The sequence below is a fragment of the Mesoplodon densirostris genome, chromosome 1 (genome assembly GCF_025265405.1).
Source record: "Mesoplodon densirostris isolate mMesDen1 chromosome 1, mMesDen1 primary haplotype, whole genome shotgun sequence".
In the NCBI taxonomy this organism is placed as follows: domain Eukaryota; kingdom Metazoa; phylum Chordata; class Mammalia; order Artiodactyla; family Ziphiidae; genus Mesoplodon; species Mesoplodon densirostris.
In genome coordinates this window covers 32,688,936-32,707,789 of record NC_082661.1, presented here as the reverse complement: position 1 = coordinate 32,707,789, position 18,854 = coordinate 32,688,936, and the positions used below count along the sequence as shown (strand labels likewise).

General features: G+C 45.3%; 1 protein-coding gene across 1 annotated transcript in view; it reads right to left on the bottom strand.

The window, feature by feature from the left end:
* TLL2 (tolloid like 2) overlaps positions 1-18,854 on the bottom strand; it is a 138,365-nt gene that overhangs the window by 98,626 nt on the left and 20,885 nt on the right. Inside the window, exon 2 of the mRNA XM_060111148.1 lies at positions 8,316-8,426. Within this exon, the coding sequence (XP_059967131.1) occupies positions 8,316-8,426 (111 nt within the window). The remainder of the gene's footprint in view (positions 1-8,315; positions 8,427-18,854) is intronic.

Sequence of the window (18,854 nt, the reverse complement as noted above, 5' to 3'; positions counted from 1 at the left end):
GCTCCTCAAAGCAGCCCCACTCATGAGTTCTCTCAAGGGCCTCAGAGCTAAAAATATGTTGGGTCCCTTTTAGACCCTCAAACCTTGGAAGGCACGGCCCAGAAACCCATGTAGTACATGAGGGTCTCTCACGGGTGCGCTTTAGCCTTTTGTGCCTAAATTTAGTCCCTCGATGCCCAATGGCCTTTGCTTCCCCTCTTTTCTCCAGCCTGAAACACCAGCGTTCAAATCCAGAGTTCAAACTGGCTGGAAAGAAGTAAGGATATGGTTTCAGGAGACCCTCTCTTCAGAGGGGACACTGAGACCAGGTGACGGTAGCATGTGCCCCTCCGAGTCACAGACAGCATAGGAAAAGGAACTCAAGGAGTTGAAGGCTCTGTGGGGTCCATCTCTGAGTGATGAGGCCCAGGGAGAGGAGGCAAGTTAGCCAAACTAACGTCTTCGACTCTCTCCTGCTAATTTATTATTTTGAACCCAAATGCACAAACTGTTAGGCTTATGTGGATGCCCTACACAGATGGCAGGAATTTAGACTAAGGTTGGTTTCTTAAATAGAGATGGACATGGCCCAGTGGCTCAGAATAGACAAGACAGGAAACATCAGCTTCCATCAGAACCAATAAGTAATGAAAGCCATTTCCCCTTCCAGAGTCTTCATTACAAAGAGCAAGAAATCAGATCCATTACCCGGAGGGAGATAACTGCAAGATGAGGTTTCCTCTCCAAGTTTCCAGACATTTGCAAAGATGAGAAGGTTCAACTTTGCTTCCAGGACTCTTTAGGGAAGAAATAAACAACCAAAAAGTCCCCAAACATCAACCACACGGGGCTGTCCTCCACATCTTGTGTGGTTAGGGGGTGAGGTGTCCCAGAACTCAGAAATGGGGGTGTCAGGTTCTGCACCACCACATCGAAGAGGATGCAAGAGGATGGGAGAGTGTCTGTGTGTGCCTGCTCATGTGTCTGTGTGTGTGTCCAGCTAAGTACTTCCTTCACTACACAGCTAATCCGATTAGCAGCTTTAGGAAACTCGGCAATGTTAATTCAAGGGCCCCATTCATAGAACAGCTTGGCCCATGCCTGCCCAGAACTCCCATTCTTCTCAATGCAAATAAAATGCACACAGAAGGACTTTCTCTCCCTGAAGAATGCGCTCTTGCCCCCAGGCACATCCAAAAGGCTCTGCCACTTCCTCCGGAGGCTCTCACGCAGGGGAACAGGGCTGTCTGAAAACGGGGGGGGGGGGGGGGGGGAATAGCGCTCTCTCCATCTGAAGCACAAAGTAAGGTTAATTTTAACAGCGCTGTCAACCCAGGTGGACTCCCAAGCTGGCAGCTGTGCTGACTAAAGAGGTATCATGAATCCCACCAGATGTAGGGCCCTGGGTGAGTCTTAGGCTGTCCGTGGACCTGCAGTTCTTTTTCTGTAGAATGGGGACTTGGAGCAGAGGGCAGAGCTGGAACAGAAGGCTGGAAGGAAGGACACTCGGGGCCTGTAGACACAACATCATTGCGTTTGGAAGGAGGCTGAGGGGTGGGAAGGGAGCCGGATATGTAAGTTGTGGATAAAGCGTGGAGGACCTTGGGGGCCAGATAAGGAATGTTTCTGATAAGTGATAGGCAGCCATGGAAGGGTTTTAGAAAACATAGTGGTATCAGTTATCTAGGGCTGCCGTAACAAGTTACCACAGAGGTGGAGGCTTAAAAACAGAAATCTATTCTCTCACAGTTCTGAAGGCTACAAGTCTGAAATCAAGGTGTTGGCAGGGCCGTGCTCCCTCTGCAGGCTCTGCAAGAATCCTTCCTTGCCTCTTCCTAGTCTGTGGCAGCTTCCGGCAATCCTTGGTGCCCCCTGGCTTATAGCTGCATCATTCCAGTCTCTGCCTCTCTCTTTCACGTGGCCTTCCTCTGTGTGTCTCTCTGAGTCCTCTCCTCTTCTTATAACGACTCCGGTCATTGGATTTAGGGCACCCTTAAATCCAGGCTGATCTCAAGATCCTTAACTAATTAGATCTGCAAAGACTCTATTTCCAAATAAGGTCACATTCTGGGGTTCAAGTAGACATAAATGTTGGGGGGACACTATTCAACCCAGTACGGTGGTTGCAAGGTCAGGTCCAGGAAGATCACCTGGAAGCAGGATGGGGAAGCAGAGACTGGAGGCAGGGAGACTGATCGGAAGTTAAAACCACGAGCCCAGGGTCCTAAGTGAACAGCGAGGATGCTCCCTACTGGGGGCCCGAGAGCTCTCAGAGGCTTTTTTTTTTGTGTGGCCAGCACAGCACCCTGAGTGGGCTCTCATACCAACCCGGGCACAAGGTCTTTGCTCGCTTCCTGGTCCAGAAAGACTCCAGCTACTTTCCCAGGGCTGGCAAAGGAATGACTACATGCACCTCTGTTGTTTTCCATTCCTTCCACCTGGCAACATGGCAGACGGGTTGGTACAATGGAGGACACAGCCTAGGAGATGGGAAACCTGGGTTCTCGTTCTGGTTCTTCCACTGACCGAATGTGGGACATTGGACACATCTAGGAAATGAGGGAGACTAGATCACTTCTAGGGCAATGACGTCGTTTCATTCTGCAACCAGGAAAGCAGCTTCAAGTTCACAGGATAAACCAGGGAAAGGAGGCATCTGGGCTGCATTGCATCCCATCCACCTCCAGGGATTTAGCCCTTTTCCCACGCCACCGCCCAAAAAACCAGGGGCAATTACCAAAGCTTGGAAATGAAATAACTGATATCTAAGAACACATCCTTTCACACATGTGGAAGTACAAAGAGCAGATAAATTTTTTTTAATCAAAGCAAATGTTTAAAGAACAACAGCACAGTGTTGGTCACAGCATCAACATTTCTAATAGAAAAAAACACTACAGAAAAGAAGGGAAACAACCGTAATGTCCATCTGTACGGATTCATTCGATTAATGGTGGCAGAGTTGCACATTAAATGTGATAGACCTCAAAGTACCATGTGAAAAGATGTCCATGGTGTGGTGTTAAAGACGCAGGTTACACAACAGGGTGTTAAGAAAAGTTCCTTTTATGTTTAAAAAAAATCTGCACATGGCCTGAGCACAGTAAGGCTGGAAGGAATCCAGCAAACAGATCATGATGGGGACCCCCAGGGCTGGGATAAAAGGGGATTTTCACTTTCTACTTCCTACAATTTTGAGCTATTGGACTTTTTTCTTTTTTTTTTAACAACTAGCAGTGTTAGTTTAATCAGCAAAAATAATTTAAAATATTCCCATTCTGAAAATAAAATAACTATTTTAGATAGATGCAAAGTACTACTGGCCCTCAGAGAAAATTGATCAGGGTAAAAATCACCTTGCCATAAAAACATAGTGGAAAAAAAATACATATCTCAAGCTTGGGAAGGAGGAAACACCAGAAAGGTACATGTTTCAAAGGCCTCTTGCCCAAGTCCCCAAAGTTCCCTCCAGCACGTAGCAAATTTCTCCCATTCTCCACTTTAACCTTAAACCCTCCCAGGTCAGTGTTCTTTCTGCAAATACTACTAATAATAATAATTAGGAAGAGAAGGCAGAGTTGATATTTATTGCACATTTCTTATATGCCAGGCACTGCGCTCAGCACTTTACACGTATTCTTTCCTTTTCTCCTCACAACATCACTCTGAGGTAAGGATTATTACTATTCCCATTTGACAGATGAAGAAACTGAGGCCCAGCTCGAGGATTCAAGCCCAGACAGTCTGAGACCAAAGGTGTGACGGTGGCCAGCGCTTTCACTGTCCTCCTTGGAGCAAAGCTCTGTGGGAGCTCTTCACCCCAAGGCCCCTGGGAGATGCTCCAGGGCCTGCCAGTCTCTGTCTATCTCTTCCCTCTCCCCTCTCCAACAATGCTGGCCAGTGCCTTCTAGATACAAAGCGCCGGGCCACCTCTGTGGGATCCAAAGTCAAATATATGTGGACCCTGCCCTCTCTCAACTCACAGGGGAGAAAGAAAAAGAAGACAGGTACTCAGGTTCTTAGACCATGAGGCTGACCATGGCGGCCTTGGGAGAGCACCATGAAGGAGGTGAAGGCAGGGCTGCTAGGCTTCCCTTCACTGCAGCATCCTCAAAGCAACTTCCAGGCAGGCCACTCTCCAGCAGCTGGGCACACAACTGCCACGGTGGCTGGCCAAGGCCCAGACTCTCTCTGGGGTCTCTCACTCACATTTGCCAAGCTTGGGTCCCCATGCTGTGCCATGGCAGGTCTCCCAAGGACAGCAAAAGGACTGTTGACAGGACCAACCCTGAGCATTCGTGATGGTGTCCGGGCATCAACTGACTGCTGTGCAGGTCTGGAGGTGTGAGTGGGGTCCCCAAGCCAGAGAGACCAAGACCCAAAGGCCTCCTTGGATCCTGCATGGTCACCCCCGACCCCTGCCCTGCTTTCCAAATCAATATGTACCTACACAGAATGTAAACTGGTACTACCACTTGGGAAAACTGACTGATTCTACTAATAACTTACATATACCCTGTGGCCCAGCAATTCCATTCCTGGAAATGAGTGCCTGTGTGCACCGAAGGATACCTACAAGAAAGACAATAGCAGCTTTAGTTATCATAACCCCAAACTGTCAACTGTCCAAATGGCTGTCAACAGAAGAATGAATAAACTAGGGTACATTCATTCAGAAGAACACTGCAAAAGATGAAAGGACAAACCAGCGCTTCACCCAACAACATGGGGGAATTTCACAGTCACAAAGCTGAGGGAAAGGAGACAGACACAAACAACACACACTGCATATGGTTCCATTCATGCAGGTAAAATGCATCTGTGGGGACTTCCCTGGTGGCACAGTGGTTAAGAATCTGCCTGCCACTGCAGGGGACATGGGTTCGATCCCTGGTCTGGGAAGATCCCACATGCCGTGGAGCAACTAAGCCCGCGAGCCACAGCTACGGAGCCCGCGTGCTGCAATTACTGAAGCCCGTTTGCCTAGACTCCATGCTCTACAACAAGAGAAGCCCTCGCTCTCGCAACTAGAGAAAGCCTGTGCACAGCAACGAAGACCCAACACGACCAAAAAATAAATAAAAAAATTTTTTAAAAATGCATCTGTGTGGAGAGACGTCATACTAGTGGCTGCTGGGGGGTGGGTGCTGGCTGGAAGGAGGCATGAGGGAGTCTCCAGGGTTCTGGAAATGTTCCATCCCTTGGTCTGGGTGGTGGTTACGTGGACATGAACACATGTAAAAGTACATCACACTCTATGTTTGAGCTATGTGAGGTTCACTAGTTTTAAGTACTAAAGTAATAGTGCAAAAAGGAAAGTTAAAAAATTAAATCACAAGAAGTTACAATCAGGTCGACTTCTCTAGGCCTCCAGGTAAGAATCTGGCGCGGGGGTGGTGGGGGGAGCGTATGATGACTTGGAGTGACAGAATTATGAAGAGATGCTGCCTTTTGTTAGAGCTCAATTAAGGTTGTGTATATAATGGTGTGAAAAATAATCTGGATTCCAAAACCCCATTTAAAATTCAAATGGACTTTTCAAAACATCCACGAGAGGTCCCCCAAATCCGAAGAAGTGATAATCATAGAGCCAGACACCAAAAAGAAGCTCTAACGTGCCTTATCGTTCCTCCCTCCTCCTGACCACTGGTGATGAGGACCCCTGGCCTTCTGACAGCCTTTGCCCTCTTGCCTTGCCTCATTCCTACATCCTGTGTGGAGCCTGGCCTAGCTCCTGTAGCTGCTCATGTCCCCATGAATGGTGGGAGGTGCCCCCCACTCTGGGCACAGCCCTACCACCCCCCCCCCCAGAAAGAGGGAACCAACCACTGGACAAGAAGGAAGCATGTAACCTCCTTAGTGGAGGCTGCCATCCCAGTTCCCGCCCCAAGAAGGACGACTCCCTCGGTCTGGAATGTCCTTCTCTACCCTCTGACTCCTTCTTCTCCAACCTGGGAAACCCCTCCACCTCCCCAGGTCCCCTCCTCTGGGAGGCCTTTCTGGCTCTCCCCACAGCAATGGTCCCAGGTCTTCTTAGTGCCCTCCACTCCCACTGTGCTTCCTGGGACACCCCACCTCCACCTCTCACTCTTTACCCTTTTTGGTTTCTGCATCTATTCCCTCCACTAGCTGGTAAGTCCTTAAAAAGAGAAACCTCAGTCTGTACCATCTCAGGGTCTGGCACAAGACCTGGCACAAAGTGAACACTCAATAGAGGTTTCAATGAATAAGTGAGTGAGTGAGTGAGTGAATGAATTGGGACCACATCCAGAAACATGAATACAATATATTCTTCTCCTTCCCTCCCAAGTGGATACAGATCGCAGGGCCTTTTGTGCCAGGAAATACTGAAATGAAGAACTGGTGAATTAGTTCTGGTGGAATCTTGGAGCCTTGCAAGACACTCAGGGATGGGGGGGCTTTGGGGATGTACTTGGAATCCACCAGGTTCATCAGCAGAGGGAAAGGGGTTGCCTTGACAACCCCTCTCCCATCATCACCACCAGCAAGCAGCATGGTGAGGCTGCCCAAGCATACAGCCCGGAACCCAGCAACCTCAGGGCAGCTGGTGGGCTGTGGAGAGCAGCGGGAGAGGGGACTCCACCAAGACTCCCCCAAGCCAAAGATGAGCACATCACACTCCTATTCAGAAACCTTGGGCAGAACCCCTGCCACCCACAGGGGAAAGCTCCAGCTCATCAGCACAACAGGCATCGGGCATCGGGGGAGCTGCCTCCTACTATGGGCACATTCCCACCCACCCCGCCAACAGGCACCTTCATCGTCTACCCCAGCAACTTCTCCTGGTGCTTCTCTCTACGATAGCCCCGCCAAGAGCCACCCTCCAGTGACCCACACCTTTCCTCTGTTCCTCAACTTAAGACAGCCCCTCTCATACTCCCTGCCTCTGCACACAGTTTCTCCTCTGCTGAAATATCTTTTCTTGATTCTTCACCTAAGGAACTCCTACTCATCCTTCAAGACACAAGGCAAGAGTGCCCACTCCCATGATGCCTTTCTTGGCCCATCTTCTTCCCACTGCTCTTGATTCACTGTAGCTCTTGTCATGAGGAATTACAGTTTATCTATAAACACTTCAGTCTCATTCCTCCGGACTGAGGTGCTTAGTGATAACATCTGCTATTGCCTGAGAACATGCCATGTGCTAGGCACCAGGTTAGCCTGTTACTTCTGGAGTCGATCCTCCCAACCCCTGCTGAAGTGAGTGCTGGTTTCATCCCCATTTTACAGATAGGAAAACTGAACTTTGGAGATGTTAGCAAGCTTGTCCACCCTGTCTGCCTGGCGTGAAAGGTCTCCTTGAAGTCAGAGGTCACACCTTATTCCTCTTTGTCTCACCAGCACCGCATTAGATCCATGATAGGTACTAAAAAAGGGGGGCGGTGTATAAACTTCAGTTATACAAGATGAATGTTCTGGAGATCTGCTGTATCAAATCATGCTTGTAGTTTATGGTACTGTATTGTACACTTAAAATTTTGTTAATACAGTAGATTTCATGTTAAGTGTTCTTACCACAATTTTTTAAAATCCTCGAGAGAAAGGAAGGGAGGGTGGGTGGACGGGTGGCAGGTAGCAGAGACAGTATAGTATCAGGCACACACGAGACTTGGTCACCGAATAATAAGCCACAGTCAGCCACATAGCCTATCAGCTCCCACAGCTCAGTGCCTGGGGCTGCTTCTGAGAATGGAGTTTCCACAGAAGGGAGGCATCTGAGCCCAGTGGGCAGGGAGGTGAGGAGAAATCAGGAGACCAGTCTCATTACTATTCACCCCCAGGTGAAGGCAAGGAGGAAAAGTAATCAAAGGAGAAGAGTAATCAAAGTCTGACACCCAGTCTGTGTTTCCTGCCCCCAGGGGATTGTCACCTGGTTTGTAGGCCAAAAAAGTGCACAATACCACCCCGCCCCGGCCCCAGGCAAGCATCTTCCCACTGCTAATCAGTATCAGCATCACCATCAGATATGCCCTAAATGGAGCCCATCCAGGAATGCTCTCCATTTGGGAAGTTCTGGACCCTGAGGCCAGAGTCCTGAGAACAAATGTTGAGTTCAACTCTGAACTCTGAGCTCAGGGTTGAATCTTTGGATAAAGAGGCTAATGAAGATTTTCTTAGAAGGATAAGCAAACTTAGAGGCTCCAGCTTCACAGCCTGCAACAGACAAGGGGTGACCCCTCTGGTTTTCCACTGACAGGTGGGCACTGGACTGACAGGTCAAATACCTCTGACCTGTGGTCCACATCACCCCGTGCTGGAGTCCCTGACCCTTCTCTCCAGGGCAGGGGTGGAGGGCACGCAGTAGCAGTACTTACCCGTGCTGTGTCCTGTTTCCTCCACTGACTGCTTGATCCAGTCACGGGTTTGGTTGATGTGAAATAACTTCAGGTCCTCTTCATCTAAGGCAATGTCTCCCCAAAAGACAGCTGGGAAGAAAAAACAGAAATGGATCAATTTAAGCTGGAGATCAAGGAATGAATTTACTAGTGGCCCAGAGGGTATTGGAAACTGAGTAGTAAACTCTAGAAAAGATAGTCCATCCAATCAAATTTCTTCCTGAGCCTAAGGGATAGGACTGGTAGAAAAAGAACAAAAGATAATAAATCTGTGCATCAAAGCCACAGCGCTGGGGACAACCACAATAAAGATCAAAGGCCTAGGTCTGTAAGGTATTTTGAAAGGTCACCCTGTCTTACTGTCACTGTAGGCAGCTGTGGCAAAACCACCACACAAAGACAGCTGCTTCTCCCTTCTTCAGAGTTTTCAGGATATTTTTTTAAAAAGCATAATATAATAAATGATACTAATGTTCACAATATTTGCTTCCCTTCCCTGGGAAAAGATTCTATTTCCCTTCCCCATTGATGTCAGGATTGGCCACTTCACCTGTTCTGGCTAATCAAATGTGAGAAGGAGCTTTAAGAGCTAGTGTATGATTCACCATGTCCTCATTCCCTCTCCCCGAGGACAAGCAGTGGATTAGATAGGGGTGACTCTAAAACCCTAAGTTCTGGAGTAAATATGATATGGAGCAGAGGGATGGCTGATTAGGACGGATATGTAACATGAATGAGGAAAATAAAAACCATTATTTTTATAAGTACCTGAGATTTTGGGGCTATTTGTTACTGCAGCACAACCTCTTTATCCTGACTAACACAGAAATTGCTATCAGAAGTGGTATGTTTCTTGGTAACAAAAACCCATTGTCTTTGGGCCAGGTAGTGGGTATCAAGGAAACTATTACTGAAGGCTGGAAGAAGGCAATCAATATTACACAGTGATGAAGTATTTGGTAAAACTACTGCCTGCATTAACTTGGAAGGCAGATGATGAACTAAATGAGCTTATGGCTTTAAGTGAAAAGATGGGGAGCCAGAATGTCAATAGCACGTCTTGGTTACCATTAGCTGTGTTTGACAAGATACTACAAGAAAGATAAGGGCTTTAAAAAGAACTGGGCATGGAGGCATCATGCTCCCTGATTTCAAACTATATTACAAAGTGGTAATAATTAAAACAGTATGGTATTGGCATAAAAACAGATACATTGATCAATGGAACCAAATAGAGAGCCCAGAAATAAACCCATGCTTATGTGATCAATTAATTTACTACAGAGAAGCCAAAAATATACAATGGGGAAAGGACAGTCTCTTCAATAAATGATGTTGAGCAAATTGGAGCCACATACAAAAGAAAGAAACTGGACCACTATCTTATACCATACACAAAAATTAACACAAAATGGATTAAAGACTTGGACATAAGACCTGAAATCATAAAACTGCTAGAAGAAAACATAGGCAGTAAGCTCCTTGACATAAGTCTTGACAATGATTTTTTTGAACATGACATAGAAAAGCAAAAGCAGCAAAATCAAAAATAAATAGGTGAGGACTTCCCTGGTGGTGCAGTGGTTGAGAGTCCACCTGCCAATGCAGGGGACATGGGTTCGAGCCCTGGTCCAGGAAGATCCCACATGCCACGGAGCAACTAAGCCCGTGCGCCACAACTACTGAGCCTGCCCTCTAGAGACTGCGAGCCACAGCTATTGAGCCCACGTGCCACAACTACTGAAGCCCGTGCGCCTAGAGCCCATGCTCTGCAACAAGAGAAGCCACCATGATGAGAAGCCCGCACACCACAACTAAGAGTAGCTCCTGCTTGCCGTAACTAGAGAAAGCCCGCAGGCAGCAACTAAGACTCAATGCAACCAAAAATAGATAAATTAAATAAAAATAAAATAAAATTTTAAATAAATAAATGAGACTATATCAAACTAAAAGTCTTCTGCATTGAGAGGAAACCATCAACAAAAGTGAAAAGGCGGGCCTCCCTGGTGGCGCAGTGGTTAAGAGTCCGCCTGCCGATGCAGGGGATACGGGTTCGTGCCCCGGTCTGGGAGCGGTCATATGCCGCGGAGCGGCTGGGCCCGTGAGCCATGGCCGCTGGGCCTGCGCATCCGGAGCCTGTGCTCCGCAACGGGAGAGGCCACAACAGTGAGAGGCCCGCATACCGGAAAAAAAAAAAAAAAAAAGTGAAAAGGCGACCTACTGAATGGCAGAAATTATTTGCAAACCATATTCTGATAAGGGGTTAATATCCAAAATATATACAGAACTCATACAACTCAATAGCAAAATACAAACAATCCAATTAAAAAATGAGCAGAAGACCTGAAGACACGTTTTTCCAAAGATATACAGATGACCAATAGGTACATGAAAAGAGGCTCTACATCATTAATCATCAGGGAAATGCAAAACCACAGTGAAATATCGTCTCATACCTGTTAGAATGGCTGTTATCAAAACGACTAGAAAAGCAAGTGTTAGCAAAGTTGTGAGGAAAAAGAAATCCTTATGCACTGTTGGTGGGAATGTAAATTGGTGTGGCCACTATGGAAAACAGAATGGCGGTTTCTCAAAAAATGAAAAATAGAACTATCATGTGATCCAGCAGTTCCAGTTCTGAGTACTTATCTAAAGAAAATGAAAACACTAATTTGAAGCAAAATCTGTACCCCCATGTTCATTGCAGCATTATTTACAGTAGCCAAGATATGGAAACAATGTAAAGTGTCCATATTATTCAGCCATAAAAAACCCCAAACCTTACCATTTGCAACAACATGGATGAATGTTGAGGGCATTATACTAAGTGAAATATGTGTATCTATATCTATATAGATATTTCATATATATATGAAATAGGTGAAGAGAAATAGGTGGAAGAAATAGGTGAACTCTTTTTGTTTTACTGCTGTTGTTGTTTAAATAAATTGAATTTTTTTAAAAAAAGAATTGAGCAATTTATAGTGGAAATGAAAAGGAATGGAGAGAGTCCAGAAATTCAGGGACTTGAGGAGTTGGAAGAGCCAACCTATTCTCATCGCTAAACAGTAAAACAAAAACTGAGAAGGCCTTTAAGTAACAAAGACTGATTAAAACTCAGGCTTATGGTGTAGAGAATTGGGAAACCTCATACACTGCTAGTAGGGATGTAAAATGGTATACTCCCTAGGGAAAGCTACTTGGCATTTTCCTAAAAAGTTAAACTTATCACAAGACCCAGCAATTCCACTCCTAGAGATCTTCCCAAAAGAAATGAAAACATAGGCCCACACAAAGACATATACTCAAATGTTAATAGCAGGCTTATTAATGATTGCCCCAAACTTGAACACAACCTAAACGTCTATCAACTGTTGAATGGATAAACAAAATGTGATCTCTCTATACGATGGAAAACCACCTAGCAATTAAAAAGAGCAAACTATTGACACACGCTACAACATGTATGAATCTCAAAAACATCATGCTAAGTGAAAGAAGCAAGATGCAGAAGACTACATATTATATGATTCCATTTATATGAAACGTCTAGAAAGGCCAAGTTTATAGAGCTAGAAATGCTAGTGACTTCCTATGGCTGGGGGTGGGAATGAGACTTGACTATAAGTGGCCATGAAGGAACTTTTCCAGGTGGTAGAAGTGTTCTAAAACTGGATTGTGGTGATGGTTGCACAACTTCAAATTTGCTTAAATCTTTGAAATGTTCACTTATTTTCACCTTGTTGAAATGTGTAACAAAGCTGGCTCAGCCAAAGGTGGTTTCCAGCTGCCGGTCCTGAGCCCCTCCCACCTTCCTGAAGACTTAGCACAAGTTCACAATACAGTGCCATCTCTTCCTCAAAGAAAAAATGTCTGTGTCAATGATGGTATTCACAGTGGTAGATAATCAGGAACACTTCTCACATTCTGAGAGCAGAAAGAGAAGCAAGAGGGCAGATGGAGAAGGGAGTAGATTAACAGGACCTGGGAAGACTGCAACAAGCCAAGGAAGTGCTCAAACTTTTGTGCTCATGTATTCCCAAATAATTTTTCAAAACCACATATCCTTATGTATATTGTGAGCCTGACATTTATGATTTTTCACCATGAGTTTAAATGTATTTTTTATTTTGTTCACAAGAAGTAAAAAAAAATAGTAAACATTTTATAAGATGAGGATTGACTGTAACAGTAATAAATGTTTCATGATGTGATTTGGTAAAATAGATTTAACCACCTTATTGAATAACACATGCTGCATCAGAAGGAAAACAAGGAATTATTCATCTTGGTTTTTATCCACATATCTTGAAATATTAGAAGTCCAGAAAACATTTCAGTTATACTTAAAAGAATCACTGTCATTAACTTACTCTATTTCAGTTGTTCTGAATTCAAAATATTCCACTAAGCACAAAGCATCCCCCTTAACAGAAATTCATACAGATAGGAAAACACAGGAGAAAGCCAGGTCTAGATGCTTTGACTCATCATCAAAGAAGGCTGCTCTGTGACCAATCGTTCTCGTTTTCCCTTTAGCGCTCAGAGGTTTTTGTACCCCAGCCGATGCACGCAGTGGGATTCAGGATGAGTGACAAGTGAGGCTCTCTTCTGTAAAGTGGGGTAAGGATCACCATGACCAGGGCATCCTCCAGTAGTTTTAATAGAATCTTATAGAATAGAATTTTATAATAGAATCATATAGAATCTTATATGGAAGCACCCCTTGCTAAGTCTCTGGTGTGCCTGCACACATCAGTTTGCAAACCAGAGTGTGACAGAGGTCAGGGCAAGGGAGCATAGGGCTGCTCTTCAGCAACTGCTTCCTAAGTCAGAGGGCTGCTGAGAATTCTACTCTTCTTGCACTGTCCCCAGGGCTCGCTCAGCCCACCTTGGTCTCCATCTGCTTTCAAGCACTTCAATGCCCAGCACTCAGGCGTCCTCTTGACCTCAAAAGGCAGTAGCCCCAGGCTGATTCCCATGCAAGGAATTCTTCCTGAAGGCACTCCCTGCCTGCAACTTTTGTATTGTTCACCTGTGGAGGCAGGTTGATTAAAAGCATGTGCTTTAGAGCCAGGGGGATCCTGGGTTCAAATTCCATTATTGCCATTTAATAGCTGCATGACCTTTGGCAAATCACTTGACTTCTCTGAGTCTTCTCCCCAACATCAGCCTTCAAACCAGAGTGACTGGCACCCCAGAACAGAGATCCAGAATCAGGATGCCATCTCCAGTCCTACCCTGATCCCGTTCCATAGACGAGCATGTTGTACAGAGAGGCTGAGTGATTTGTTCACAATCACTTACCAAGTAATTTGGCAAAGGCGAGACTCAAGTCCAAGACAATTCTCATTATGCTCTGGTCTAACCTAGTAGAGTAGAATCTGTCCACATACAACTGGGAGCCAGGGGTGAAAACCCCAACACCAAAGGGGCTTTGGATATTCTAAATAAGCCTGAGGCAACAGTGGGGAGTCACCACCCCAGACTCCTACCACAATGTGCTCTTCCTAACATAGTTGCTTCAAGGATCTCAACCAATGCCTCATAGGAGAACTCAAGAATGATCAGGAGTCAGCTTGGAGGCAGGTGGTGTCACTCCAGGATTGCCCGGAGGTCACAACTCCATATCAACGCAATATCTACTATGGCTCTATGGCTCCTCTTCCAGGAAAAAGGCACAATAAAGAGCAGACTGAGGAAGGAAGGCAGGAAGGAAGCATTTATTGAGCCAAGCACACAGGAAGGGCTCTGTTTGCAACCTAAGAGATGGCATGGATGCCACCAGAGCCTCCGGCCAGGCTCGCATCCCAAGAGATGGACTCCATCTGCACTGCAGGGATTTTGAGGGCTACATCCATGGAGTTACAGAGAGAGTGCATTTCTGAAACAGCCTCCCCTCTCAGCTAGAGAAAGCCTTTGTCTCCTGTTTTTTTCCAAGATAGTTCTTGCCAGCCTCTCCTGAATGTCCTGGAGGGCTGTTCCAGAAGGGTCACAGGATATTCTACCCCTCCTGAGCCATCATGAGTCATGAGGCCACACTCTCGAACACAGCCATTCTACTCCAACTTCTCCTATGTGATCTCATCACAACCGAAGTTAATTAACTTCTATCTGTGCAGTTTCATGAAGGCAAGGACTGTGTCTGCCTGCCCCATAGGTCCATTCTCAGCACAGTCGGGGTGCAGGAAATATCTGTTGAATGAATGCCTTGAGGAAGCTTCAGAGAACTGTCTTCTGCCCTGAGTCTCTCCACCCTAAGATGGAATCTGAGACCCAGCAGAGCTTCTAGACCCTTCTTTAAAGGTTATTTACACCCGAAATAGAAAGAAGTGCACATTCTCATGTAGGGATGGTCACTGTGTCTCAGTCCAACAGGCCGAGGCCATGTCAGGAAATGAGGACAGGCCATTAGCTCTTAACCCCATGGGAGACGGTCACCAGGCCACTCTCAAGACTAGAAAAAAGTATCATGCACAAAAATCAGGTTGAATAACTGCCCTGGCTGGGAAGCCACCATAAAACCAGGACCCAAGGTACCACTAGAAGGTCTGTTAATGTAGGCAAAGATTTTTGCCAACTTTTTTGGCTACAGTATCCCTGTAATGCCCAGAACAATGTCTGGCATTGAGAATATGCTCAGGAAATATTTATTGACAAATTAATGAAAGGAAATGAAAATTAATAAAAATTAATTCTATTTATGTGAGTTCAATCCCCAAAGTAAGGTCAGATTACTTCCCAGCCACCTGCCTGGGAAGTAACCATGTCTCCTTCCTTTTGAGATGATGGGAATGTCTGAAAACATTAAACTGGTGAATTTTCAATACAGAGTTAGTCTTGTTTCCTGCATCCATCCTGCCATTGCGGCCCCAGTGAGGGAAGAAGGGTGAAAGCTACTTCAGGGAAGGAGCTGGACATGACACAGGGGAGTCCCCATCAGACAGAAGAGGGAGTAGGAGGAAGCCCTCCATGTCAGAGGACAGGAGCGGGACATGTGGTGGGAGGGAGCCTGGGCACATAAGGCTCTTAGCCAACTCCCCAAGGCATATCCCAGTGAGGCTTAAGTCTGGGAGAAGCTGCCCATCCACCACACACAGGGGCAATGGGACAGCATGAGTAGAGGGGAGTATCCAGAGACGCGGGCCCAGGGTGCTCCCAAATCTGACCCCCAGCACCTGGTGTCTTGGGCTCTGGGTGCTCCCACATGCCTAGGGAGGATGCAGAGGTGCCGAGAGGGCCAGTGGACCAGCAGAGCCCTGAGGTCAGGGTGAAAAGCCACAGAGGAGGATTTATAGCCAGAGCCAAAGGGTCAAGAGTACAGGCTTCACCAGCAGAGACCAGCATGTCAGGCTGAAACAGCAGATACTCCTCAGTATTTTATTTTATTTTAATTAATTTAAATTTAAACTGCCACACGTGGCTAAGTGCTGTAAGTATACAATGTAAATAATATAAAATAAAAATTTATATAATGTACAGCAATATAATATAAATAATATAAAATAATATATTCTGTTTAAAATAGCAGCAAAAAGCATCAAATATCTGGGAAAAACCTTGACACAAAAAGTAGTATTATGTTGACATTGTAAAATTCTACTAAAAGCTATAAAAAGTGACAGGAGAGGAAAGACATACTCTGTCTTTCTCTGAAATGTTCTTTCCAAATTAATGTATAGGTTTAATACATTTTAATCAAAACCTCAATAATTTTTTTATTATTGACAAAATGATATTAAACTTCATCTGCATAATTAGGTGATAACAGTCAAGAAAAAGAGTACCAAAGGGAGGCTGGTCTCGTCTGACATCAAAATATGTTATAAAGCTTCAACAACCCTGCAACATGGGATAGTCTGGAAGCAATCCCTAGTCTATATAAGAAAATTCATTTATGACAAAAGAGGTCTAACAAATTTTTGGAAAGAGGGGAACTAATCAATGAATTACGTTGAGACAATGGGTTAGCTCTTTGAGGAAAAATCAAGTTGGCTTTGAACCTCACACCATACACCAAAATAAATCAAAAATAAATGAAAAAATTTTAAATTAAATCATTATGGCTATCAGGGGGTAAGGAGGGGAGGGATAAACTGGGAGATTGGGATTGACATATACACACTACTATATATAAATAGATAACTAATAAGGACCTACTGTATAGCACAGGAAACTCTACTCAGTACTCTGTAATGGCCTATTTGGGAAAAGAATCTAAAAAAGAGTGGATATATGTATATGTATAATTGATTCATTTTGCTGTATAGTAGAAACTAACATAACATTGTAAATCAGCTATACTCCAATAAAAATTAATTAATAAAAAAAACCATAGTCTAACTAAAAAAATAAATAAATAAAAATAAAAATTAAATCAACGTATTGGTTGAACAGTACTTAGGATCTAATGAGCCAAGTCTATACATTCAACACACAGAGCTACTGAATTGTTACCAAAAGGCAAAACATGTCAGCCTCCTAAGAGAAGACTCTCGAAGGAAGGATTCCTATCACCAGAGTAACTTTCTTCTTCTACCACCACCGACCCTTGGCTACTCAAAGTGTAATCTCTAGACGGGCAGCATTGACCTCATCTTGAAGCTTGATAGAAACACCCCCTCCCAGGGCCCACTCCAGAGCTGCTGAATGGGAAGCTGCATGTTAACAGGACGTGTGCACAGAGAAGTCTGAGAAGCACTGACTCAAGGCACCAGGGCTTTGCCTCCAGCAACCACGCCCCCGTGGTCCCAGGCTCCCCTGCACCTCTCTATGCCTGTCATGGCTGCCACAAAGAGGTCAAGCAGGGTAATTCTTCACAGAAATGTAGACCTTGAATGGATAAGCCATAGGAAAGATCTCAAAGGCACACCAATGGAAATGCCATCTGCTCCAGTCTTGGCTGACCCCACTGGACCTCCAACCTGCAATTCAAGGAGCTGTCACCTGGTGGTAGTGTTTTGTTATGAAGCTCTGGATAGTGACTGTTTCAGGAATAGATTATGAGATACAATAGGAAAACTGCTTTTCGGAAATCAAAAACAGAAACCTTTAAAGTACTCAAATAAAATTTTAAAGCTATTATATAATAAATTTAAAAATATAAAAGGAGACATTTTAAAGAAATACTTTCGAATGATATATAATCAAAGATGTGCTGATATTTAACAATTGCCAGGGTGAGGAGAGAGCCTTAATTTGTAGCGTTTTCTCATTTCCCTGGTGTAAATACTCCCACCAAGGCTGACTTCAAGATCACAAAACATGGAGATGGAGAATATGTGTACACTCAGCTCTCACAAGCAGGTAACAGCCAGCTCTAGCACACTACTGTAATAACAATAAATATCTGTAAAGTCTCTCAGTTTCTAAAGTTATGTCATGTTCCCCATCTGATTCCATAAGCCTGATTCTCGAGGCTGCAAAAGATGACATAATCCTTGCAGGGAAAGGCCCATCACTGCAGCTCCCATCTCGGGGTCTTCACAGCACAGCATCTTGCCCAAAGCAAACAGCCGAAGCAAACAGCACCCTGTCCCAGGGATCAGAATAAATGCCTTCTATACATTAACCTCAAAGGAAGGCCCAGAGAGGAGGTAGGAATTGGCCAAGGTCGTGTAGGCAAGATGAGGTTTCATGGGTGTTCTAAGTCAAAAAAGGCCTCCCTGATTCCCAAATCACAGCCCTCCTCCACCAAGCCAACTTTTCCCAAAGTTTCACATTCTAAGAAGTTAATAAGAAATGCTATTGTAGGGCTTCCCTGGTGGCGCAGTGGTTGAGAGTCTGCCTGCCAATGCAGGGAACACGGGTTCGTGCCCCGGTCCTGGAGGATCCCACATGCCACAGAGCAGCTGGGCCCGTGAGCCATGGCCGCTGGGCCTGCGCGTCCGGAGCCTGTGCTCCGCAACGGGAGAGGCCGCAACAGTGAGAGGCCCGCGAACCGCAAAAACAAAAAAAGAAATGCTATTGTAACTGAGCAGGACACTATGAGGCCTTCCCAGAACAAACCCCGCCCATGTCCTCTGCCTGCCTTTTCTCTGTAGAAAAACTTTAGTCAAAGAATAAATTTAATCAGAGAAGTGAGAAAATGCAGAAAGAAAGGAAAACAGTCAAGTAAGACAAAATAATAATACTTTAGCCGTTAAACAAAGTCAAGGACCTTTAGTTCTTCCTCAAGGACTACAGATACTATTCTGAGCCGTGTCCTTTGAGCTGTTTTGCAGATACCGAAACCCCCCACCAGGTGGAAGAAGTTAGCTGTAGGCTGTCCACAAGCACGCAGACCCCAGACCCGTTGGAAACAGCAGGTTGATGATGCTGACTCCCAATTACCTCACCACCAACCCATCAGAAGAATGCCCACAAGCTGACCACGCCCTGCTCCTTGAACATTATAAGATTCCTCACTACCCCCTCCAGGGTGGGGGACACAATCTTGAGCGCATTAGCCCCCTGTGGCCCCCTTTGCCTGGCAAAGCAATAAAGCTTTCTTAAAAAATTTATTTTTATTGAAGTATA